This window comes from Malaya genurostris, chromosome 3 (assembly GCF_030247185.1).
Source record: "Malaya genurostris strain Urasoe2022 chromosome 3, Malgen_1.1, whole genome shotgun sequence".
NCBI lineage: Eukaryota > Metazoa > Arthropoda > Insecta > Diptera > Culicidae > Malaya > Malaya genurostris.
The window spans coordinates 160,844,417-160,871,688 of NC_080572.1; the positions used below are offsets into that span (position 1 = coordinate 160,844,417).

The 27,272-nt window shown below is 34.9% G+C and overlaps 1 protein-coding gene across 5 annotated transcripts in view; it reads left to right on the plus strand.

Annotated features, from left to right (window-relative positions):
- LOC131435069 (uncharacterized) overlaps positions 1-27,272 on the plus strand; it is a 117,273-nt gene that overhangs the window by 43,051 nt on the left and 46,950 nt on the right. For all 5 annotated transcript variants that reach the window (XR_009230441.1, XM_058602558.1, XM_058602561.1 and 2 more), the window contains one exon: positions 22,588-22,984. Coding sequence is in view for 4 of the 5 variants with exons in the window: in XM_058602558.1 (XP_058458541.1) it covers positions 22,588-22,984 (397 nt within the window). In the remaining variant the exon portion in view is untranslated. The remainder of the gene's footprint in view (positions 1-22,587; positions 22,985-27,272) is intronic.

Consider the following 27,272-nt stretch of genomic DNA (forward strand, 5'->3'; position numbering starts at 1 on the left):
TTTTTTGCTCGGCGAAAATCTTTGCGGATTTCCGGATTTTTGTTTTTTGCTCACTAATCCAACGATGGGGGCGGCAAAACTCTTATATTGCCCCGGTCACCAAATTTCTTCGGTACGCCACTGATTCATTGGGTTATTCAAAAGAAAATATGAAAAATTAAGTTATAAGAAAATCAATAAAATGGCTTGGGAATATTTTTCGGTCCTTTTACCCGGGCATAGGAAGAGAACATTTTGTACTGGAAGATTATCTGCAATACGTATTCGCTGTTCAAATTCGGGTACGAGCTTAATACTCAGAACTTGTATCAAATATTGCGAGGTTTTCTTTCGTTCATAAAGACTAATTGTATCGAAAATTTTGATTAAATCTTAACGTGATACTGATACTTCACATCCAATAAAGAAAATCTAATTTCACTGAACAAGTCATGTCTCATTCGTTCATTACGGGATCTAAACTAAGCTTGTTAATTTCGAAACGATAGAGCTAAAAGATGGATTCATGTAACGAAGGCGTTTAAGGTCGTGCTACGCCTAGCTAGATGAACCAATGTTTAGGCGGAAGATGGTGTCTTTCTGAAAGTAACGTGTATTATTTTTCAATCCCTGAAGCATCCGGCATGAAACTGAATCTTTCTTCGTGAGCTTCCCTAGCAAAATCGAAGCGAGAAAATTGAAAGAAAGATGCTTGATGAACAAAAAATAAGTAGTAGCGTAAACGGGTAAGTTTCTCCCACACCTATTTTTGCAATGACCTATCAGGTTTGGCTCACGGGAAAGTTCAGAGTATAGCGCAACAGACCGATTAAGAGAGTGCCCTCAAATTATGCTATTGATCGTGTCTGGCTCTGAGAATGGTAAAAATGTATAAACGAACACTCTTCACAATTCAATCTAGCAAAAGTTTAATGGGAGCTTTATTATAGGGGTGGTGAAAGAAAGCCTCAAGACAACGAGTTACAAGGCAAGGGGGGAAATGGTCTCCCGAAGACTATTTTCTGGTAACAGTTTTTAGCATCATCAAAACGGTTCATTTGTGCTTTCTCTTATAGCAGAATCAGCTTCATTTCCATTCATTTAAAGCCTATTCGCACTATTTCGGGACGATCCGGGACGTTTTTTTCCTCATCGGCGATGACGATGATTTTGGCACCGGAAAAAACTCGGCGAGGAATATCGGTGGCAACCAAATGGATTTTATGCCGGATCCTGGATTCCAATACATTCACACGCCGTGAGGAAAAAAACGTCCCGGATCGTCCCGGATGGTCCCGTCCCGGAATAATGCGAATAGACTTTTAGCCATACCGGAATACTCGCGAACGACGGCGTAAGAAGCATTATTTATTTATTCGTTCTCATTTATCGGCTTCTCAGTCTTTTATTATCTATCGTGGTATTGTTGTGTTTGCAGTGGGAAAAAGTTTAATATGAATCCGACTGACACCAAAGAATGTACCCCTGTACGGAGAAACCATGCCCATCATTGAGAAATGCGAAATCACTGATGTTCGTTCGATGACCATACCTTAGCTATAGTTTCTTATGAAAAGTAGCACTACTTACATTTCTTCTGTTCTCTAGTACACCACCTCTGGCTACTCCACTTCTGGCTGCTCCACCTCTGACAGTTTCATCCACTCTGTATGCTTGCCCCTGATAGGCTTGACACTCCCCATCCGAGTACAAATATTTGTGGTTTGAAACGAGGAATGTATTTTATTTATTCGTTACATCCCTTTTGTACCATGGCCATCACCCAACACGGACGAAATGTGGGCTCCCGCAACATTCATTCAATTTCGCTAAATGAATCTGGGCGTGTTTCCCGGCCTTTTTTCACCGAGCAGCTACTCGTGATGGCAGTATACAATCGGCCTTTTATGCCGAAGGGAAGAATTTGGTGCGCATTTTATTAGTTGGAGATTGGCTGGTTGGATTTTTCCAGAGGTCGCGTTTGCCCTTCTAGGTGCTTTAGCTACTACTTTATCGCTACTAATTAGTATCGGATTGATGGGTTTTTTCTATCGTCAGTAAGCTTATGCTCGAAGCTTTTATTTGTGTAATTGAATGTACTCCTGTCACAACAGATCATCGTAAAGGGAGTGGTGAAAATTTCAAGGAAAACTCATGAAATCTGAAATCAATTAACCTATATGCTTCTGCAAGGCTTTCAAAACTATAAGCAAGTAATGTTTTGGCTCAACTTTTCATGTGTAACACATCTTAGTTTTTTATATGGATATGTAAATTCTAATTTCGAGGAAGTAAATATATGGCTATGTGGTCAGGTTTTGAACACGTACAGTTCAGTCAATGTAATTTGGATTAGTAATTTCAGGGATTGGAAATATTTTTTTTTTTCTTAGAGAAATGTCTTATTTTACCTGCTAATAATCTACCACGCCTATACTTGATCAATGAGTTTTCCTAACAAAGTGATGATTTTGAAGGATTAAATGACATATCGATTGCAAAGCATCGTTCTGATTGGTCAGTCATAGTCAAATTTAGCACGAGATGTTCAAATATCGAAACTTCGAACATTATAGCACTATAAATATGATTCCGTACATTTGGGTTGTATTGGGTATAGATTCAACGGATACAAGTCAAATACAGTTTATGGTGATTGAAGTTTATGTTCTTGGTTCGCATTTTCAATGCTCATCGAATTTTCACACAAAAACTACATGCTGTGTGTTGTGAATAACAATCGATCAAATGCGGTGCTCGTACAATTGCATATTAATAAAGGGTATTTTTTTTGCTGTTATCTTTTTGGCAACACTGTTTTTGACAGACCACGCGTGAATCGTGTCATTGTAAACTTGTTCAGTTTGGTTTATAATTTAATCATGAATCGACTTACAACATCTAACATTTGATGAATGGGAGCTGGCAATGTTGGAGAAAGATCCACTTTTTTATCGAAAAACTGTGTTCAGCGACGAAGAACACTTCTGGTTGAATGGATACTTCAACCAGCAAAATTGCCGCGTCTGGAGTGAAGACCAGCCAAAAGCCATTCTAAATAATTCACTGTTTGGTGTGGATTATGGGCCGGATGCATAATCGAGCCGTACTTCTTCAAAAGCAATGATGGGCGAGCGCTACCGTGTTGATTGGCGATTTTTGTTTACCCGAAATGGAAGAATTGGACATGCCTTACATGTGGTTTCAACAAGACGGAGCCACATCCCACACGGTACGCGAAACAATACCCAAAATTAACCAAATCAAACGGTATGGAAACTAGTCTCGCATTGTTTCCATTCAAAAACAATTGGCAATCAAATCGACATTTCAAGAGGTTCTGCGAAGTACAAGTTATTTTCAAAAACTAAAATAGAATAAATGTTAAAGTTAAAATTTCTTGATTTTCAATAAAAATAAACAATTTTCTTGATATAAAATAAAAAATAATCAGTACTCTAGGGAAACGGGTATATCGTGATAAATAAGTCCATGCATTATACATTTTTTTATTAAAATCATTTGCAGTCATTATCGAAAATACAGGACTATTCCTCAATAATTTAAAGAGAAAGTAAACAAAAAGAATCTATCACTTTCTTTAAGGTCATAATAAGAATTTTAAACAGATATGTGTATCTTGCAGAGCTGCCAGAGAAACTTTTGCAGATTTATTTATAGTTTCGAAAATTTTGTCCCGGGTTGGCGGCTTAATGCATAGGGCACTCGTCTTACAAACCAGTTGTCGTATGTTCGAGTCCCTACCTGGAAGGATTCGTAATGTCAGTAGAATCGCAGAACCAGCCATGCAATGGTTCTGTATACTCTGAATCGGTTGCGAAGTCTGTTGAAACAGAAAGTCAAATGCCACTACAGGGAAGTAATCGTACGAGGTTATCGTTATCGAATCAGTTGGTCGGGGAGAAGATTGCAGCCGTACCAATTGGGATTTACTGGGGCCCATACCAATACAGATCTCATATTCGCGATAAGTACTCCAGAAGTTTTGTGAATCGTGGAGTGTTTTAGAACATAACCGATTGACCAATTTTCATACAATTCCATACATTTTAACATACATTTCTCATGTTGTTATATTATTGTAGTTAGTAGGTTAGACGGGGAAATTTTTGTCGTTCTTTGCCATTAAGTAATGAAATTAGTCGTTATATCTATCAAAGAAAATTTACCTGGGAAAAACAAAAAGTTAAGTCCCAAATCAATTTGTAGTTCTGCGGAATATTTAAATTAATATTGTTCTTCCACAATTATAAAATCTTTCCAACATTTGACCGCCTCATGGACCCGCTTTCAACAATTAAAATATGTACTGCTCTAGCCACTTATTGCTTCTAACATTATCATGGCATTATCTCGAAAAATCATTGAAACTACGTTGAGCCCGTTTGACTATTGTGAAGGTGTATGCTCAATTCTAGAATAGATTTAACCGATTTTTTTAGTTTTTCGGAAGCATCAAACCATCAATATTCTAATTGATTACAAATTAGGAACGCTTAGTTTCGCGAAGAATTAAAAGTCATTTTCAACGAAAAAACAACGAAACGACACTGAGTTCCTAAGCAATACAAAGTATTCTATTTTGACAATTTTGAGTTTGAATTTTTACTGTCATGTTGCAAGAAGAGTAAAACGCATGTTCACATGAAGTGGGCCAGTTTTTTATCATCTGAAACTGTTTACGTAATCCAGAAAATTGTGTCTATTGCTCCATCGGGGAATTTTATTTCACTCTCGTTAATACCATTCCATCACGATGTCAACTAGCCGGTTTGTCAGCCTCAGGCGATTCCTATCATACTAAAACTTGGGCATTCTTATGCTGTGTGGGATTTTATGCTGTCGCCTTACTGTCGCTTCCGATCTGTTGTGCCAAACTTCCGACCATATATTTTTTATTGGTACCACCAAGCGTGTGATATCATCCGTAGATTTGGAAGCCGTATCCGGGCAGATTAAACAGCAGAAATAAATCAAATGTTCCTGTCTACTATGAACAATAAGCAGATTCCTATAGAGAGAATATTTTATAGGAGTATTACTTTAACCGGAAATTGCCTTTTTGCGAGATGCCGATGTCAATGATAAGTAGAGGCCTACTTGTTTGCTGATATTACTTGTATTTACACATTTTGAGTTAATATACTCTTGATATTTCTTATTAAATAGCTTTGGAATAGCCTTACGAATTCAAATTTTAACTCATAGAAAGAATTCTTCACCAAACCGTATGAGGTTAAAGGTCATACTGATTACTGTTCAGCTTGTATCTTATTGTCGTAGATACCATTTCTCATTATCCCGTTATCTAAAATACTTTTTGAAGATACAGCATAAATGTTGAGTCTTATCTAACCGTGTCTAATTGCTTCCTGTTGCATGCTTTTTCATTCTCATCTCAACACACGGTGGCAGTAGTATAATTTTACGTTCAAAACTCTAATCCCGTTTTGTGGGGCAGATTTTATTTTCATTTTTATGCATCCATCGTGACAGCCTGTAGAAATTCTCAAACTGCTGTGTCGGTGTCGCTTCTTTCTCGAACTCGCAATGGTGTCGTAGGCATACGTTATGCTTCGTGAGCGGGTTTAATTAGAATCATAAGTTCTGGTGAAAAGTTCGACTTTTTTCGCTGGGTTCACGCCCAGCGGCTTATTGTTTACTTGTATTTGTTGATTGCGATAAGTGATGAAATGTATTACTTGCACAAATTACTTACATTTATTGGATACCGACGATATTTTCAAAGCACAGCTTGAAGGCATGCACAATGCTACATACCAAAATAATATAATTAGTTCAGAATGTATACTTTCAGAGTATGATAAATGCTAATGTAATGTTATCTTCTGACTTTTTCCAATCTTTGACTAAGAACGGCTTTTTGGGGCCCATTTCAAGCGAAAAGAAAGTAGAAACAACGGGTCTCAAGTTATTCAATGCGATTAAGGCCGAAATTTCTCGTGTCATGATGCTTCTGCATGGGTTGAATTTTGTTAGCATTTCATTTTTCAGAGTGAACAGGCCGATCGCAAAGGTTGAAAAAAGAAAAACATTAATGGCTATGGATATGTGCTCAGCCAGCTAAAAGCGAAAATAACAAGCAACATGAATCTCAAGAACAGTGCGAACAAGAAGAGCAAGCAGAGATCATTAGCGGATTTGAATAAATATGCATATAAAGCAACTCTTGCAGATGAGCAGAATAAAGCTATCAAACAAGTTTATTCATTTCTTGTAACGGTTAAGTATATGTTAGACTTGTTGCACTGAAACTGTTGTATAAAAAATTATTTACTTATATTATATCTAGCTAGATGCTACTCTCAATAACCTTTTCCACTAGCAATAAAGGGTTTTTGAGAATGAATTCCATAGTGTAAAAGTACCTCTGTAGTTCATCTCTGCTCCTCCATTGATCTCGTATACTATAACCATTTTTGCCTTTCTCATATAGAAAGGCTATGCAATCACTGTGAAAATCGACTTTTTAACCGAGGCCCGGAGGGCCGAATGTCATATACCATTCGACTCAGCTCGACGAACTGAGCAAATGTCTGTGTGTGTGTGTGTGTGTGTGTGTGTGTGTGTGTGTGTGTGTGTGTGTGTGTGTGTGTGTGTGTGTGTGTGTGTGTGTGTGTGTGTGTGTGTGTGTGTGTATGTGTGTGTGTGTATGTTACAAAAATATGCACTCACTTTTCTCAGAGATGGCTAAACCGATTTTTACAAACAAAGTTTCAAATGAAAGGTCTTATAGTCCCATAGCCTGCTATTGAATTTCCGACTTCCGGTTCCGGAGACATAGGATGATATGTACCAAAAAAGTGAAAAAAATATGCACTCACTTTTTTCAGAGATGGCTGAACCGATTTTCACAAACTAAAATTTAAATGAAAGGTATTATGGTCCCATAGCAAGCAAGCTATTGAATTTCATTTGAATGTGACTTCCGGTTCCGGAATTATACGGTAATATGTGAAAATTTGAGAAAAAGTTTACACTCAATTATCTCTAGAACAGCTAAACCGATTTTCGCAAACTAAGATTCAAATGAAAGGTCTTATAATATCCTAAAAATTTGTGGAACATTTTATTTGGATCCGACTTCCGGTTCCGGAACTAAAGCGTGATAAGTGGAAAATTACCGATTTTTACAAATCTTGATGTGAATTAAAGTTCATACTGTCTTTAAAGCTACTGTGAAATTTCATCTGGATCCGACTTTCGGTTCCGCAGTTACAGGGCGATGAGTGTCAAAGTTTTCAAATCGCCATATAGAGTGACAATATGTACAACACCAAAAGAAGAAGAAAACCACAAAACGAACAAGGCGTGCTTTGTTCTATTTCGTACACGTTGTAGTGATGTCAATAATAATAATAATAATAATAATAATAATAATAATAATAATAATAATAATAATAATAATAATAATAATAATAATAATAATAATAATAATAATAATAATAATAATAATAATAATAATAATAATAATAATAATAATAATAATAATAATAATAATAATAATAATAATAATAATAATAATAATAATAATAATTATAATAATAATCCTACTACATGTTTTATGCTGCTGATTCGTGCTGTTTAGCTTGACTTACATATGCAGAAGTAACAGAAACGCAGGTTCATTTCGTTTGTTAGATTTCGTTTAATTGGTTTAATCGAAATAGAGCATGAGATAGTAAGTATAGGTTTAACTACGTTCAAAACTGTTCCAATTTGTAGGTCATATTTGTTGGTAGCAAACGAACCAACTTCGGCTATTCCGTTTATCTGGATCCGGTTTCGGAAGAATTGGAAATAGTGCTTAAAAACGGCAAAAAAAGGATTTTCACAAACTTATAGGTTCAAAAGAAATGTCTTACAGTTCCATATGGAATTCCTTAATTTGTTGTGGATACTACTTTCGGTTCCGGAACTACAGGTTAAACAGGATTTATAGAGTTTGTAAGATTAGATCCGAACAAATTATCCTATTTCTATTCAATAAACAATTGTTTTTGCGAATTTCACGGTTATATTTATGATGTAATGAGTAATATGAGAAAGGCATCATTACACCACTAGGTGGATTAAAATAGGTTATTATACCTACTATCTCTGCTCGATGCATTTGCTCAAAGTTCAAGACGAAAGCTTGTGCATTTACTTCGTTATGACATCAGCTTGCATAGTAGCATCACAAGCAAGTATGGATGATTTTCACATTTGTTACAAAAGTGTATGAAACTACGTATTTAACTGAAATAACAGAAGTTAGATTTCTGTTAGACGCTATTCATTCTAGCTATTGGTCCATATGATCTTTCATTCGTATCCGAGTTTTTTTAGTATAGGTTCTACCATTTCTGAGAAATCAAGGTGAGTTACATTGTGGATTTTTAAAACGGTGCTTCCGATACTTCCGAAACCGAAAACTGGATTTCGTCGAAGACATCAACTAATAAGACTTACAAATTGGAATAGTTATTAAATAAGTTTGTATTATCCTTCGTTTTACGTATACTTATTTTACTATAATAGTGCCCAGATTTTCAGGATCCCCGATCTCCCTGTCGCCATGTACGTTTTTTGCATAGTTATTTAAAATTATAGTTTAAAATATTCAACACTCGTTACTTGTACTTTTGGCTTCGAAATTCCGGTTTAGCCATATTCACACAGCTATTACTTAACTCGACGAACTGAGTTGGTATACTATAACGTTTGGCCCATCAGATATTTCAACTTGTCGAGATCACCTTTCTGTACGAGAAAGACAACAAACCTAGTCTGTAGATTCTTCAAAATTCTAAAAACCGCTTAATTTCAGGTTTCGAGTATAGATGACCATTCAAATCAACATTGTTAACACCTCAATTAGAAAGAACAACTCAAGGACACTGTTTAAACCTAAATTCCGACACAAGACTGCTCTAGCCAGATGTTGAAATATCAAATATTTCCAACAAGTATAAATGTGATACACAGTTTTAATCTAATTGTTCAATAGTAGGGGAGACCGGGGCAAAAATGGTCACTGTTGGTCATGCGCAAAAAATAGTGTGGAAAATTATATCTTCACTCGGAATGTTTTATACTGTTTTACAGTTACAACCTTTAGTTACAAAAAACATTTGGTTTGAGGTACATAAAAATCACGTACTAAGTAACTATGGAAACGTTTGCCCAGTAATTTTTGAAGGGTGCACACAGATTTTTAAATTTTTAATTTTTATAGCCTTTTGAAGCTAGTCACTCTTTTCGATTCCTAACTCTATAATCGTATATTGAATCCAATTGGGGGATATAGAGCCAGTTTATATTTTATTCAAATAAACGTAAAATCGATTTTCGGTTTGATTGCTAACCTCTTTCGATGTGAGCAGAAAAAAAATTCTCATCAAAATTTTGAAATCGATTATCAGGTTTCTTGTATTTTCAGGTTACTATGTAAAAGAGTAACTATTCAATAGAAACTCCAGGATACTTGTAACATTGAACGATTCCATTGTTTAAGTTTTCGCGATTTCAATTAGTTCAGATACTGTTAGGTTCCATAACAGATGCAGAGTTTGTACATGAATCACATGGCCCATTTAATCAAAGCGAAAAAATTGAAATTTCTGCCAAGCATAACAGAGGAGGGTTTATGAAATAAATCTATGATGTACAACTAAGTTTGCGCTGAATTGCTTCTCTGTGACTACCTCATTGGTACAATTTCTCATAGGTCTGAAAAGTGCGTACATAAATATGACTCATAAACGACAATCACGAGCGGCAATAACATATTTATAACTCTATTCGAGTTACTGTGGTTTCGTCGTATGTTTTTGTCGGCATGCATGTGGACCTATCTGGACACGCTCTATTATATGATGCGTGCAATTTATGCTGCCAGTTGACACCCTAGAATTCATCACTTCGTATACTGTCTTGTTCGAGACAAAATGTTCTTATGTGATATAATTTGATAAAATTGCGTCAAATATATTAGATAGCATGGTGTGTTTGTTTTGACACAGCACATCCTCTTGTCCTGTTTTAGATTATTTGCCCAAACGTCAATTTACAGTCAACCGGAAATCAAGGTACTCTCGGCTTATAAGCCGGTTATGCCAATCAAACGAACTGTGAATCGTGTGGTCTGTTTATACGCTTTGAAAGTCACTCGTCTTGGAGAATTTTCTACTATACTGGCTGGCTTACAAACCACAGTCATCGGAAGGGGAATAGAGAAAATGTGGGGGCAATCAGATTCGCCACAAAGTGCAACGAATTGAAAAATAAAAGTGAAAATTATTCCAATTGACACAACTCATTTCGCAATGCCGTACGAAAGTTGTGCAGGGCTCCTAGCAGCTTGACTTGAGCGAGACGAATGCGCTTTGGCGCTCGTTATGAAAGACGAAGTATGTGGAAGGTTTTTAAATTTCATGTAGCTTTGAGCACATCTAGAACTGCTTTGATTTCAGATGCAGTTGCAGTTGGAAAAGCATTCGTTTGATCTATTAATTGCGCAGGGCACTGTGAAGACGGGTCTCAATTTAACGGGAAAGAGTCGCTATTTTATAACTAGATGAAATCGTTGAGATGGACGTGACAGAAACTGTTCATCGTCAACACAATAATTGGATATTTTATTTGTAAATTTTCACCATCTGCCTTTCATGCGACAGAGTCAAACTAGTTTTAATGACAATAAATCAAGTTTTTGTGCTCAAATCTATACAAACAAATGAATTTGAAAGTTAGTAAAATGTTACAAACTTCTCAGACATTACTTTTTTGACTGGTTAGTGGAATGAACTAAATTGATTTAAAAGGAAAAATAATTCCATTTAATTCCGCTATCGTAACAGACACAGATACTAATATTTCGGTGTGCTATTTTCAACCTTCTTCAGTGTATCAGTTTTAAGCTTGCTGGAAGAAAAGTGCGGTGCTATCTCTTTTGGACTAGTTCAGGTAAATCATTTACTATTTTATTACAGGTAACTTATTTTGCTAAGTTACCTATAGGTAGTAACTTGAGATAGTTATGTATTTCCTATGTTTGTTCGTTCTTCATATATAGGGGGCATTCCACGTAACAACATTTCAATATGGTACCTGGAATTTTCGAGATATGATGTTTTGAAATTTCTCTTATTCAAAAAAGAACCTTTTTTCAACAGCCTATACTGTAAAATCTAATAAAGATACAAAAATTCGTCCAAGACATGGAATGTGCGTCTTTTCGTTAGCTTTCAAATAAGCGATTCCATAAAACAACCTTTAAAGTTAATATAATGGAAAAAGTTAAAAATTATTAAACAAATAAAAAAAAATTCAAACTTGGGCCTAATTTTTTTCTTTTTTTTTGTGAAAAAAGAAGCCTTAGGGGTTTACTTCAATCTTGGCAAAGTTTCAGAGTGGAAAGATCAATACTTTCGGAGCAGTAAATTTTTCAATTACGATCCGCACGCGCGGAGCGTACCGCAGCGCAATTCGCACGGATACGGGCTTAACTTGTCGACACATGTCGCGCCACAGATCGAACCCTAACTTTGTCTTTTCTGGTTTACAAAAACTCACTACTTCAAACGTGCCCTGGGAAGAGAAAACTTCCATTTTTAATTCCTTGTCTCCGTGCGGCTCAACATAGTGAAACTCAGTTTTCTCGGAGATGGCCAAACCGATTTTCACACCTTATATTTAAATAAAAGGTTTTAAGATGCCATAGGAAATTTCAGAATTTCAAATTCATCCGACTTCCGGTTCCGGAATTACAAGGTGAATAGTGTATTTGCCTTTTGAGTATCAATTTCGGATTACTTACTATCCTCAGATATAGCGTGACCGATTTTCACAAACTTAGCTTCAAATTAAAAGCTTTTGAATTGTGAAAAGTGTTAAAAGAATGTTGCTGCCGCCTAAAGCGACGCAACAAAAGATGGAAAAATTCTTTTAATTAGGTTCAAAACTGTTTCAATTTATAAGTCATATTTGTTGCTTGCATAGGAACCAACTTCGAATATTTTGGTCGTAGAAATCTGGTTCCAGAAATATTGGAAATAATGCTATAAAACTGCACTTTTCGCTTTTCTTCAAGATTGCCAAATCGGTTTCCACAAAATTATAGAATCAAAGTAAAAGTCTTACAGTTTCATTCAGAATTCCTTAATTCATTGTGGATACTACTTCCGGTTTCTAAAATACAGTGTAAACCGGATTTGTATATTTTATTAGATTAAGTTCGAAAAAATTTTCCTGTTTCTATTCAATAAACAGCTGTTTTTTGGAATTCCACAGTAATATTTATGATGTTATGAGTAATATGAGAAAGTCATCATTACTCCACTAGGTGCATTAAAACAGGTTTTTCTAAGTTGTTTATCATGCACAGTTTTGTACCTCACTGCTTAGCTAGTGTATAGAAAAACATTGTTTTATTGATTTTGGCCACTTACATTTAATTGTGTAGTGAAAAAAATGCATACTAACGGCTGAACGCTGGAAGAAGGCACAATAGTGAGATACAGTCAAATGGGCTCATGTACGCTGCGACATTGTAAATATTAAAAAAATTTTAACCATAAATATACCAAATATGGAAGCTTCTCTTCAAAATGACAACTTAATACGATCGAAACGTTGCACGGTTTAAGGAGTAAATCGAGTGAGCCTATTTGACATACAGCATTAACACTGTCGTGAGCAAAAATTACCTCCAACGAAACGGCGGCACTTTTTTTCATCAAAAAGTAGTGTTTCATCAACACACGAAATTCCTTTTTCCCATTTTTTTTACAATAACAAAAGTAGCTTCACTCAAAATGCAATATCTCACAAACTAATAATCAGACAGCTGTCAAATTTATACACGTATCTTTTGAAGGTTGGTACTAACTGAAAATGGTATGGATTTAATTCTAGTGGCGCCCTCTCATAGAAACGATACGAACTTTTCAGCCGATCTGTTATATAAATGCAAAGAAAATGCCTCAATATTGAGTATTCTACAATATGTAGCAATTTGTAGCGTCACTCGAATAAACTCTCTAGGCGTCGCGTGCGAAATTGCAAATGGTTGTAAATCTCTAGTTGTATCAGTGCACAGGCAATCATTTTGATTGCCTTAGTGGAAGATTTAGTAGTAGATACGTAGGAAAAGGAACCCAACGATAAATGTAGTTCATTGCACTGAGATTAGCTTCATAAGTGCCTATAGGTAGTATGACGTTTGCGGGGATCCCCTCTCGTTGACTGTAGCTAAGGGCCGATGGCCGTCTAAACAATCATTCAATTAAATCGCTATCGCGCGCGTAACAAGTAAACTCGTTTAATGTTAATAGAAATCGTCCAGCGACATTTCCGACATTAATGGGCGCGAAGAAAGTGAAAGTTCCCACATCTTAGTTGGCTACGTTAGCTGGTTTAAGGTGCATCTGTTGAAGAATTAATTCATTATTCAGTGGTGTCTTTATGCGGTCAGTATTTAGCAGTGGTTTTAGTATTACCCGCCGTTGCGACGGGCGTTACAACTGAGTTGTTTTAGCAATGACATTATAGTAATGATGTGGTAATAGCGAAGTAATACAGAACTGTGACTCTGTCTACTTTGCACGTGAGAAAACAAACATTAGCCTTACTGATTGTCTTTGGTAATTACACAGCAGCAGTCGTTCGGGAGATGCTTAAAATGTGTTTCATCACAGCTAGTGCGTTAGATGTATTTTTATTAGTTTAAAATAAATTTGGCATACTTTATGACGTTAATAATGTTTGCGATATGATGGAAACTCTGTTTGGATGAAAAATAATATTATTGCTGTGGGATAGATAGTAGTAGTAGGAATAAAATTGAAGTTGTTCAGAAATCAATGCAGAAAAGCACCCATATACTGCATTATAGCTTTCACAGACAAACTTCTACTGTTTAATATGTAGTTGTGGAAACAAAATACTTCAGTATAATTTTCAAAAGAAGTAAGACATGTCAGGGTTGAAAATAAACTACTTTTCTTATTGAAATGAACATACATTAAATCTATTCAGTTTATGTGATTTTTACGTAATTTCAATCTACTTCATGAAATCGTGTGATTTAAAATAGGCATAGCACCAATTCTCCTCCAATGTCTGCTATTGGATGTTTCCATGACAATATCACAGCAGTTGGTATTTATAGCATACTTTGCCACTCTCAATGCGTCATCCGTTTTCATTATTTTTGGACCCCTCATTACAAAAGAACTCTTCGGAGAAAGAAGTAAGCAAATCCCCGAAAAAAAAACTTGTGGCAACCCTCGTTTTGTTTGTGCATCATCCAATACTCGGAGCACGGCATGTCAAAATCAGATAGACACATTAATTTTCAATTTCATTCGAGTGCGTGCACTCGCAAAATGCCCTTAATTTAACTCGGTCGTTTCGTGACATAGATGAGGGTGTAGAAGTGGCATGTGCTGGTTTGATATCGAGTTGCGATTCATCATATCTTCTTTTATGACAGCTCGTGCCGCACGGCCTGCACTTTGATATAATGTCCCTGTCGGATATTCTTTCCGCAAAGTTTATATTTCTCTCATGCTTAACCAGGGCCTAAGGATAAAATCATTATGACTTACAAAATGTTCCGTAAGATATTGGCAACCTTTCTGAATTAGTAGAAAAGTATCCCCCTTGAAGAGAAGTTTTATGTAGTTTTCCACACCTTTACTTGTCGAACTAAACCGTAAACTTCGGATGAGTAACCATTCCAAGCAAGAAAGTTATGTTCCTTTGGAATTTATGTAAATAATTCAATCACTTCAGGGTGGCCGAAGCATTGATGTGGAAAATCAAATGATAGACCCCCCGACTTCCAACTATTTGATGAAGTTTGTGGGAATTTATGGTCAACCTTGTTTCCATCTGTGGACTTGAGTAATACCTTTGAATGACTGTTGGTCACAGAGTTAATTATAAAAGTTGTTTCATTATGCAAAATATTAATTTACAAACTAGCATTATTGTGGTTTACGTCCCTAAAACACAACCCTGAGCCAGTTAGTAATTTTGGCAAGGAAAGGAGGGACAACATTCATATTCAAATTTTACATGTATAACGATCGTACAAGGGGTGCTACGTAACATATTTCGTAAATACGCACGGACGTACTTAGCCAGTAACGAAAACAGTTTATATGGAATAATTTTCAACGTAGGGGTGAGGAGGTAATTATTTCTACTGTGCTGACCTTCTTTAATATGTATGTTTTATACTATTTCACCGAAACTGAATCGTAAAATGTTGATGCACCTTTTAGTAACAATTGGACATTCCTTATATGATATGTATATATATATATATATATATATATATATATATATATATATATATATATATATATATATATATATATATATATATATATATATATATATATATATATATATATATATATATATATATATATATATATATATATATACATATATACATATATATATATATATATATATATATATATATATATATATATATATATATATATATATATATATATATATATATATATATATATATATATATATATATATATATATATATATATATATATATATATATATATATATATATATATATATACCTTATGATCAAAAAAGAACCGGAATGTTCATTTTAAAATTCCCGCGCTTGTCCAATCGGTAAACTTTTATTCTCTCAACGTTGGAAACACTTGGCGTCTATACAAAGAAGTTTAAAAATTTTCGTGTGGCGATTTTTATAATGGATGAAAATTTAGAACAACGGCTCGCCTTCGAAGCGCCATTCAGTCGATTGTTGTGCGGTTTCGACGTCATATTTATAGATCCACACACATTTTTGGCACCAGCCGAGAAGCGACGAGTTTCAAACCCAAAACATAAGTTAAAATGTATTCGGCTGATCCATAAGAGATGCCCAACAACACAGCAATCTTCAGTAATAGCCAGGGATCTCATCATGATCCAAGCTTGTACGACCACCTTTGAAGCGTTTATACCACTCGTATGCCGGTGTTTTTCCTAGACACGATTCACCAAAGGCCTTTTCTAACATTTTCAACGTTTCGGAACACTTAAAGCGCGGGAATTTTAAAATGAAAATTCCGGTTCTTTTTTGATCATAAGGTATATATATATATATATATATATATATATATATATATATATATATATATATATATATATATATATATATATATATATATATATATATGTATATATATATATATATATATATATATATATATATATATATATATATATATATATATATATATATATATATATATATATATATATATATATATATATATATATATATATATATATATATATATATATATATATATTTATATTTATACAAAAGTACCTTGCTAACAACTGAAACTAAGTTGATTCATTTGATTGAAAAACATTTACTATTTTGTAAAGTTATAATTTTCGGCCATTTAAAAAATGCTGTTCGGTTACCGGCACCCCAAGAAATTTCGGAAGAATATAAGTAAAGAATGCAATTATTCAAAGGAAAATCGGAATTTATTCTTTTCGGAGGTGTTTTGGACAAAATTCTTCATTATCTGATGGTGACTTCGCCTTGGATCTCTTGGCCGATGATTTGGATGGTGGCGCTTTTGGTGTTGATTTGGCCGGTTTTCCACGTTTTTTATTATCCGGAGCATCTGCTGTATGAGCAGCTAGATGTTTGGCCACAACTTTGGCTTGCGTTGTCTCGACAGCAGCCTGCATATCACTGACAATTTTCACGATTTTTCGAAAAAATAGGGTGACGGTAACCGAAATCGTTAGACATTTTGAAAATGACAAAACCAAATCTTCTACAGCAATAACTCAATTTTCTCGGAGATGGCTTAACCGTTATCCACAAATTTATACTCATATGAAATGTCCAATGCTCCCATACAAGGTTCTTGAATTTCATTTGGATCCGAATTCTGGTTTTGGAACTTCAGGATGATATGTGTAACGAAATTAAAATAATGACACTCGTTTTTCTCGTAGATGACTGAACTGATTTCCTCCAACTAAGATTCAAATTAAAGGTTCTAAGATCTCATGAACTTCTTGTATTTTAATTTGATCCGACTTCCGATTTAGGAGATACAGAGTGATTGGTGTAAAAATGTCAATTTCATATAAATTAATCTGTTTCATCGGATTTGCAGATTTTGATAGTAGATAACCAAATATTTTTTTTTAGTTTTACCGGTACTCGAACGGTATCCAAAAATTTTATTCAGAATTCTAATTAAAAGACTTGTGGTCTCATACAAAATTGGTAACTTTTTTCCAACTTTTTTACTAACTTACGATTGTGGAAATACAGGGTGATGAGTTTTCACAATTCACAGAAGATACAAAAAAATCTTCTATTCCAATTCATTCATCATATTAATTCATGGCCATACGAACCGCTTTGGGTGATGCTGGTCCCTGAGTACCAGTTTTGGAAGTACCGTGAATAATAACCAAAAACTCTAAAGTGGAATGCTTGATTGATTGTCACACGTTTAGATTCAATGGAATAATTTTATGGTTTCTTACAATTTCTCTTTTCGATCCGACATGCATTTCCGAAATTACAGGGTAATAAGTGATTGAAATTTCAATCTGTCGTTTAAAACGACGGTCAATAAAATAATTTCATGAAAACTGAAATCAACGAAGTATGTTCATGCAAAACACCCATGCGGACTAATAAAAAAAATTGTCCTCTCACTGTTAGCTTACTTCCGAATGTAGATAATCGTTCGTTTTATTTGATTGTAAGAATTTCGCAAGTCTATATCCAAGGCATTCAGTATCAAAAATTTGGAGTAAGTAAACCCAGAGACATAACCGCGAGATTGTCGTAGGACTGCATTCGAGATGTGTATACATAACAATTAATTAGATACCGTTTGACCGTTTAAGATTTATAGTATTGGAAAGGATCGGTTTTAACAGATTGCATTTGCATTTTATTCTCTCTGTGACGCCTAACGCGCTCCGCAATTGATATGGCAGGCATCGACGAATTCTGCAAACTTTCGTTATCGCGCTTCCTCTTGGCCTTTGCCGCGTCATATTTACACCAATCTTTTACAAAGATAAAACTAAACGATTGGCTACATTTCCTTTATATCTTCAAAATAACTGCTGTAAATTCCGGTTATATTGGCTTGTGATTTTCTCTAGTTTGCAGACCAAGCTTTCGGTTCCGGAAGTATCGACAACAGAAATCAAATGTGATAAAATGAAGCTCACTTCACCTTCTCACACATGATTGGATAGATTTTCACTAACTCAAATTCAAATGTAGTATATGAATGTAGTAGTATTATGCAACAGAAATCTTCGAAACTTTGATAAATTTTAGTATTTCGGGGAATTTTGGCTGTAATATATAGGAGAAAATGAATATTATGAGAAAGGTATCATTACACCACAAAGTGGATTAAAACAGGTTTTTGCCTTTCTCATATAGAAAGGTTATGCAATCACTTGAAAAACCGACTAGTAAAAATTGGCGAGCTGAGCAATGTCTGTGTGTGTATGTCAAATAATCTCACTAGGTTCTCTAGGAGATGGCTGAACCGATTTTGACAAACTTAGATTCAAATGAAAGGTCTTATGGTCCCATACGAAATTCCTGAATTTCATCCGGATCCGACTCCGGTTCCGGAGTTATAGGGTAAAGTGTGTTAAATACTTTATCCGGCGAGACCAAAAACGTAATAAAAATTCTAAACTGGTCTCAAAACCGTTATTCCCAGTTTTATAGTCAAATGAAAGGTCTTATGGCCCTACCAAAAATTATTGCATATTTTCGGATGGACGAAAATTTAAGTCGTCGTTTAGATTGCAAAATTGTATAAAATCTTCAAACCAATTACAGATCTAAAAATTAGGATTCAGTTCCAAAGTCATAGTTTGACCTCTAACCTGGAACTAAAATCTGAAACAGTATTCTTTAAAATTTCGAAAATTTAATGTACTCCCCTCTATGGTGATTTTTTCGAATCGAGATTTTCTAACCTTAACCGCCGGGTATCACCCGTTATCCATATCCGATTTAGCTAAAATTTTGCATGAGGACTTTATTCGAGGTGCTTAAACTTTTGAGCACTACCGCTTTACGAAATTAGAGGTGATCCCAAAATATAGGCACCCTTATATATATTATAGCGGTAGAAAACAATGTGTTTTGTCAGTTACGTCACTTATACCATTATGTCTCCAGAACCAAAAGTCTCAGTCATTTGATCTTTGATCTTGATCAATGGCCTAATAGAAGCTTTCAAACGAGCTTAAGTTTGTTAAAATCGATTCAGCCATCTCTGAGAAAATTGCGCGTTAAAAAAACGTTGAAAGACACATACTCACACAGAAATGTTCCGATCTAGTCGATTGGTATATAAAACTATGGGTCTCCACGGCTTCGTTCGAAAGTAGGGTTTTCCAGAAAATTCTAATACCTTTCTATAGAGAAAGGCAAAAAGTGCTTATTCCACCTAACAGTGAGATGATACCATTTTATATCGATCCACATGTTTTCTGCATCAATAATCGTTTCTCTCTCTCTCTCTATCTCAAAAATTGTGACTTGATGAACTGGTCATCGATTGTTTTATCGAAATAAATAAAACAAATTTTTTTGAATATCTTTAAGTGATATGAAAATTTTTTTTTTCAGTATTTGTTGTTGAAAACAGTTTCAATCTTTTTAGTAATAGTTTAATTTCGAAGATAATGCGAAACTCTGCATTATAAAAATTGACATGCGACAGTCGAACAATTATGTTACCAAAAAGGAACCGTGCTAAAAACAAATAGAGCCAAAGTATTCAACAGTATTCAATCTTGAAATCATTCAGAAATTAAATTATATTGTGTCTAATTTTGATTCCAAGCCTCGTTTCATTGTAAAGATATGGTGAAAATATCATAAATACGGATTCTTACAATGTACGACTCGTATCTTGGAACAATATTTAGTTTTAAAGATGTTTATTTTCATTTGTTTGTCAAAACACTTCAAGTTTCGAAATAATAGATTGTATAAATCGGAAAATAATCATTAGATCCGAAAACAAAAACAATAGCGTGTACGCTTTCTGGAAAACCTTTCATTTGCAAATAGTTTGGTCATTATCGGTACAGCCTTCTCTGAGAATCACACCTCTTTATTTTGCACTTATTTTTTATATTTATAAAAAAGGTAAGGCGAGAGCGATGCAGATGATCCCCTCGAAGGTACATCTTCGGCTGTCCCTAGTAATGATTCGGAGGTGTATTCAGTGGGGACACAAATATTACAATAACTAGAAGTGGCTCCATAAAACTGAAGAAAAACGCCCGTGGTCTTGGAAAATTAAAATCTGAGAAAGAGTTCCCACTACTTCCTGGGGTTTCAGAAACCAAAAAATTCACTAAAGATCAACCAGAGAATTTGCCAATTACTGGATTTGTTGAATTATCTGATTTTGTGAACTGGGTCATGTCTAACTTCATTTTATCCAAATCCTGTTCATGGCTATCATACCTACAATTAAATCATTTTTGAGGCAGTAGACTGTTTAAGAACTGTTTAAGTTTGCAGTAAGCTGTTCAATTTGAACTTTTCTGCACTGACGAGTCTAAGACGAAACGTAAAGATAGTGAAATTGGTTATGTGTCCTAGCACAAAATAAAGTTCACCCCTAGAAGAATGGTTTATTCGTATTCGTTCAAACGTATCCGTTCGACGTATGGTCGATACGGACGTAAACAAGAATGAGGGTGTATGTTACACCTCAGATAAGTAGCAGTTGTGAGTAATGGTAATCAGAACAATCATTTTAAACAATTGAATTAAATTTAAACAACTATGCCAGCTTTTTATGATGGTATCTAGAATCTATTGTAACTAAGCAATACATAGACGAAAGCACTAGTTCACTTCAATAGCGCGTTCACTACATCTATTAACTCCCTTCTATCAAGTTCAATGATCATTGATTACAAGCATTGGGAACAGTAAATGAATTTACGGTTTAGTCAAAAAAAGCCAATGCAGATCATAATGTTCGAAGAAGATGTGCCAGTTTATGACCATTTTGAAAATACTGCCGAGATTTATGTTCGAAATTACATGTGGTAATAAAAAAATCGTTGTGATTAATGTAAATGCGATCTGTGTAAAAACTTTTCTTCACTATATCCGTGAGAAATTATAATAAGTCTTTGTAGCATGATTGCCATATATTGCACTGGGTATTCCTTATATTACAACATGATCAGATGATAATGATAGATGAAAAAATTATCAATATGTCATTGTTTGAAGGGTCAAAAAAGTTGAGGTGATCGCTTAAAATCTATTATGCCAACGAGAAACAGACCGAGGGAAAATATAGATGATTGAAACTTAAAAAAGTATTGCCGTGAAAAAAGATTCGAACCTAACAGTACCGTTCTCTTGATCGCGGAGAAACTCTACCAACTAAGTTACTCTGGCAAATAGTTTCAAATTAAGAGATGGATACAGATGAATAATGAAAATTAAAGAACATAAGTCTTTAAAAAAACGAACTGATCGATGAAGAATTGTTTTTTAAAGAAATTAGGTAGGTAAAATACTAAAAGCCTGAAAGAGAGAGAGAGTAAAATAGAAGGAGAAGTAGAGATAAAAGTGAAGCAAAAGAAACGCCTGATTCGTTGATTGAAATAGTTCGTTTTCACAACAACTGATTTTACACGTCATTCGCATACGAATGTATGAAAGTTTGGTATTCGCTCAGACTTGGACATAAAAATCGAGCTGTGTTTGGATGGATGTACTCAGCAAAAAGGTTGAGAGATCATCTTTTCCTTGACCATTTTTGTCGAAGTAGACTGAAATTATAGGAATTCTGCTTCTGAACAAATTAGATGCTATTTCAATAAACGGGCCATTTAAGCCTATCTATTCTAGGCACATAAAAAATTGAAAACTATACCCATTTTGGCTTTTTGGTACAAAACATCAACCTACTCGAAATATTCACAAAATGCCGTCCATGATGGCTGTGGGTTTCGTCAAAACGAAGACAAAACGTTGTCAATAAATTATTTACCAAATAAAGTCAATATGAATCATCTTCCATCCCCGATATATAGCTTATATTCATTCCTCATTAGGAAACTTGTAGGTAGCGTTACTGTATATATTATTAGAAATTATCCACAGGTGCCATTAATAAGTGTGAACAACACGTTTGGCTTGTTATTTGGCCAATTAGCATATGCTAAGAAAGTATCTCTTGCGTTCGCTCAAATTTGACTAAGCGCTATATTGCGAGTAGATTTGTGTTCGCTGGGTAAACAATATAGCAGTCATGTTATACTGAATAATTACACTCGGTAGAACGACATCACTCCTCATTTGAATTAAATAACAAACTAGACATTTCTTTTACTGTGTCGCCGTATTTCTAATTCGTTGATTGCTATACTCAAATAAAACGTTTCGGTCAGTTCGTCATCTTGAAATACATAACTATAACTATAAACTTTTTACATTTTCCATAACTGCTTTTCCATTACTTACAGATCTGTATCTGCCGACAATCAGTACGAGCCCGATCGGGAAGGATCAAACGAAATTATTCCTCCGCCTCGTTACATCGAGTTCCTCAAGGCCGAACGCGATGCTACCGAGGGGGATACGATTTCACCACCTCGATACATCGAGGTACGTCAAGGACGCATCGTGCTAGAATCCCACAAGTCCAATGAGATCGACAATAAGACTGCCGGGGAGGATTCCCTAGTTCGTATTGCCAAAGAAAAACTGTACATTGGATCACCTATCATGCCGGAACCACCCGATGACTACGAGCGGCCTTTGCTGATAAACAGCCAACCGCAGTCTCCAGGACATGAATGTGTGAAACCAGGAGACCTGAGCATCAATTCTTCGTATCGGTCGGAGTCCTGCAAAAATACGGTAAGTTCGGTTCTGTAAGTAGTAGTTTGCAACGTTAGCGAGTTTTATGTTGAGTTTTACTGATACGGTTTGCGTTCCCATACGCATACCAACTGTTCACAAGAGCTCGCTTACAAACAGTGTTTAACACAAACGGATGAGCGGACAATTTTAGGAGTGTCTTGTTCGAGAATATAGTTCTCAAATATATCACAATATTTTTTTTCCTGTGTTAAGGAATTCATGATCTACTCTACCTAACTGAGAGAAAGGCAAACGGAAAACGACTTACCCATAAAAATAGCAGCATGTTTTTTCGGGCGGAACACTTTTGTCTTGTAAGTGCGTCGTTTACACAACATTTGCTCCTTTAGATAATTTGTTCCACTTGGCTGAGAATCAAGATCGCGCTATCCCCTCTCGTACCGGTTGGTTATTCTGTAGAACCGTGAGAAAACGGAACTGTAGGTTACGAAGGGTTATTGTTTTAAATTTGTTTCATTGTACTTCTGGAGCGAAACAGATTGCATACAGTATATATGGAAGGAGGCATATTTAATTGAAACAAGTCGATTTGCAAGTTCGTTGCTAGTTTGGTCAGAATGCATAGTGAATCCCGGGTACGAACAGGTGCAGTGCATTCATAAGTTATGTTCCATCTACACGCAGGAAAATCCCGGTTGTTTAAAACAACAAAACGATTAGTTGAACCAGAAAACAGTTGTTTCGAACCGAGATATTGCAGTTTGAAACAAAATACTTCAAATAAGAATATGGTTTTCCGAACAAATGTTTGTTGCTTCGAAAAATATGGGTTAAATCAAAACCAAAATTGTTATTGTCACTCTATAAACAAAAACGTGCTTAATCCACCTAGCAGTGAGATGATACCTTTTTTTATCAATCCGCATTTGTTTTTGCATGGACATTCTTCGGTGTTTCAGTTCTCATGACATTATTTTAATGACCGTCGAATTAAGCGGCAATTTGAGATTTTATTCACTCATTACTCTGTTATATCAAAACTGCAATTCGCATAGAATTTGAATCTAAAAGTGTGACAATCGATTGAACATTCCATGATATGTCGGCGTAAGTTCCACTTAGGGTTTACGGTAATTTAAGGTACTTCCAGGGCCGGTATTCAGGAACCAGCATAACCCAAACCGATTCGTATGGCCATATGACGAATAAATTGCAATATTTTTGAGTCCAACTTTAAAGGTTTTCGGGATTGTCATCTTCTATATCGCTTTGAATTTTGAAAATTCAGTATCCTACAATTCCAGAATCGGAAGTCAGAATTGGATAATACTAATTAATTTTGTCTTTGGGGCTGTCCATAAAAAACGTCACGCTTTTTTGACGATTTTTGACTCCCCATCCTCCCTTTGTCACAAATTGTCAAAGAAGCAAAGACCCCCCAACCCCCCTATGTCACATGTCACGAATTCAAAATTAATAAAATTCATCTCAATACATTCTCAATATATATGAAAAACCATACAAATATGAGGGAAAAATCGATTTATTACATGCTGTCATTAGATTAAAAAATATCCCTAAAACTACAAAATCATCGGAATTATTTTATTAATATCAATTATATAAATTAACCAAAGTATTTGGTTGGAATTGATGATAATATAATGAGTATTAGAATTGCTGGAAAACCAACTTTCGAACGGAGCCTCGGAGACCCATAGTGTTATATACCATTCGAATCAGTTCGACGAAATCGTAAAATGTCTATGTTTGTATGTGTGTGTATGTGTCTACACTTTTCGAAAATAGTTTTACCGTTCAGTTTATGCAGAGATGGCTGAAACGATTGTAACAAACTTAGGCTCGTATAAAAAAGCTATTCTTAGGCCGAGGTCTGAGGACAGCGGTTTAGAATTGGAATCACTTGAGCTTGTGAAGGTTTGTAGAAAATAAACAGGAAGCTTCCGCAGTTCTGAAAATTTTAAACATTAAATTTATGCGACATCCCTGTAATTTCCACACCACTGCAATACCGAGAGGAAGTCAATGCTTTTATGAAAAAAGAATGCACAACAGAAAACCAATTTCATTTCAGCTCTATTTGGCACTTTCTTTATGGCAAAACACACCTAGAAGAGAAACATAATAAAACGGCGGACGGACATTACTATAATTTATGCTTAACACTTCAAGGTAAACTTTGCTGGATGGTGTCAAGATGTTTCGACTTTTCGTTTTCAAAATAAAGTACCGTATTGTTTTCGGCTTTCAAACATCTTCTTCGAGTTCGTTTTATGATGAGTGCAGGAAATAAAAAATGAGTCATTTAAACACAACATTCAAGAAGCCTGGCCGAATCATTTAACACAGATTTTAAGATTTAGGGTATAAAAGCGAACTTTTCGTGAATTCATAGGATACACATAGTCAGTAATGAAATTTGAAATATCAGTTTATATTATTGTATTGAGGCATATACTATACATGGGGCATTCCAAGCAAAGTCAGCCATCCAAATTTTTTTTCATCTATTTTTTTTTATTGTGTAAAGAACTGGAAAATATTCGACACGTATTTTTTTTATTTCAATATGGTACGTGAAATTTTCGAGATATGATTTTTTGAAGTTTCGCGTTTACAAAAAACGAGCCTTTTTTCAAGTCTATACAGTAAAATCTGAAAAAGTTACAAATATTCGACCAAGACATGAAATGTGCGTCTTTTCCTTAGCTTTGAAATAAGCGATTCAATAAAAAAAAATTTTATAGAGCATTTAATGAACTATAACTAAACATTTAATTTTTTTCTTAGTTGAAAAGAGAAGCCTTTGGGGATTAACTCAATCTTGACAAAGTTTCAGAATGGGAAGATTAATACTTTCAGAGCAGTGAATTTTTCAATCACGACCCGCACGCACGGAGTGTACCGCAGTGCAAATCGCTCGAATACGGGCTTAACTTGTCGACACATGTCGCGCCACTGATCGAATCCTAATATTGACAGTTTATTGTTAGCAACGTTACAGTTAAAATCGCGGTGTAAAAATGAATTCAAAAAACAAAACCATTCGTTGCATCGGGTTTCTTCTTCCCTTCTAGAGAAATTCGATTTTTTGCAAGCAAATGATGTTTTGTGTGCACCGTGTGCAATTGTTTGACTTTATTCATTATTTCAGGGGAACATTGTTTTTCTGTAAAATATGAATATTCATGGTTTTTATAACAGACACATCAAAAGTTTGATTAAAAAAAAGATTTTACCTTTTGTTCTCGAAATCGCAATCCCTGCTTTCGTAACAAAATATCTTGATGAGTTCATCGTTTGCGCTGTTTTACGAATACTTCAATTTTTTGGCAAAACAGTTAAAATACTCATTCTCTCGGATTTAGTTGCATCTTTTGCATGAAATTTTTGTTTCAATTCGGTAAGATAACCAGATAGCAAATATGGTTCATTCTAAAAAGGCAACCGATATTTTAAAATTTGAGAAATGCAATGTTACAATGTAAGTAAATGTAAGAATTACTTCTGTATAGTCGCTAAATATAGACACATTGTCAACATTATCATCAGTCTCAGAGGATTCAGAATCTGTGACCACTATTGCATCAGTAGAATTGTACCTTACTGCTGAATAGTGAAAATTGCATCATTTCGCAACTTGTGCAAAACTGTATGTCATCACTACTTTAATACACACTTAAATCCTTTGCCTCAATTTGACTCGCTTTCTGCCTACACGGTGTACACAAAACATTATTTGCTTGCAAAAAATCAAATTTCTCAAGACGGGTAGAAGAAATTCGACGCAACTAATGTTTTAGATTTTTGAATTCCTTTGTACACCGCAATCTTAACTGTAACGTTGCTAACAATAAACTGTCGAAGTTAGGATTAGATTGGTGGCGCAACATGTGTCGACAAGTTAAGCCTGTATTCGAGTGAGTTGCACTGCGGCACACTCAGTGCGTGCGGGCCGTGATTGAAAAATTCACTGCTCCGAAAGTATTAATCTTTCCACTCTGAAACTTTGTTAAGATTGAGTTAATCCCTAAAGGCTTCTCTTTTCAACTAAGAAAAAAAGATCAGACCCAAGTCTGAAACTTTTTTATTTGTCGATAACCAAATAAACTTATTTCAGTTTTAGTGGTATTCAGTTTTCGTTTCGGATTTATTTCACACTACGATTTCTCAAAGATGTTTATACTGATTTTCAAACATATTGAAACAAATGTAAACTAAACAGCTACTCAGGTGAATTTATCTGATTTCGGCTACACCGATTTTAGAATTCCGGTTCCAGTATCGAATCGTTTGTCAAAGT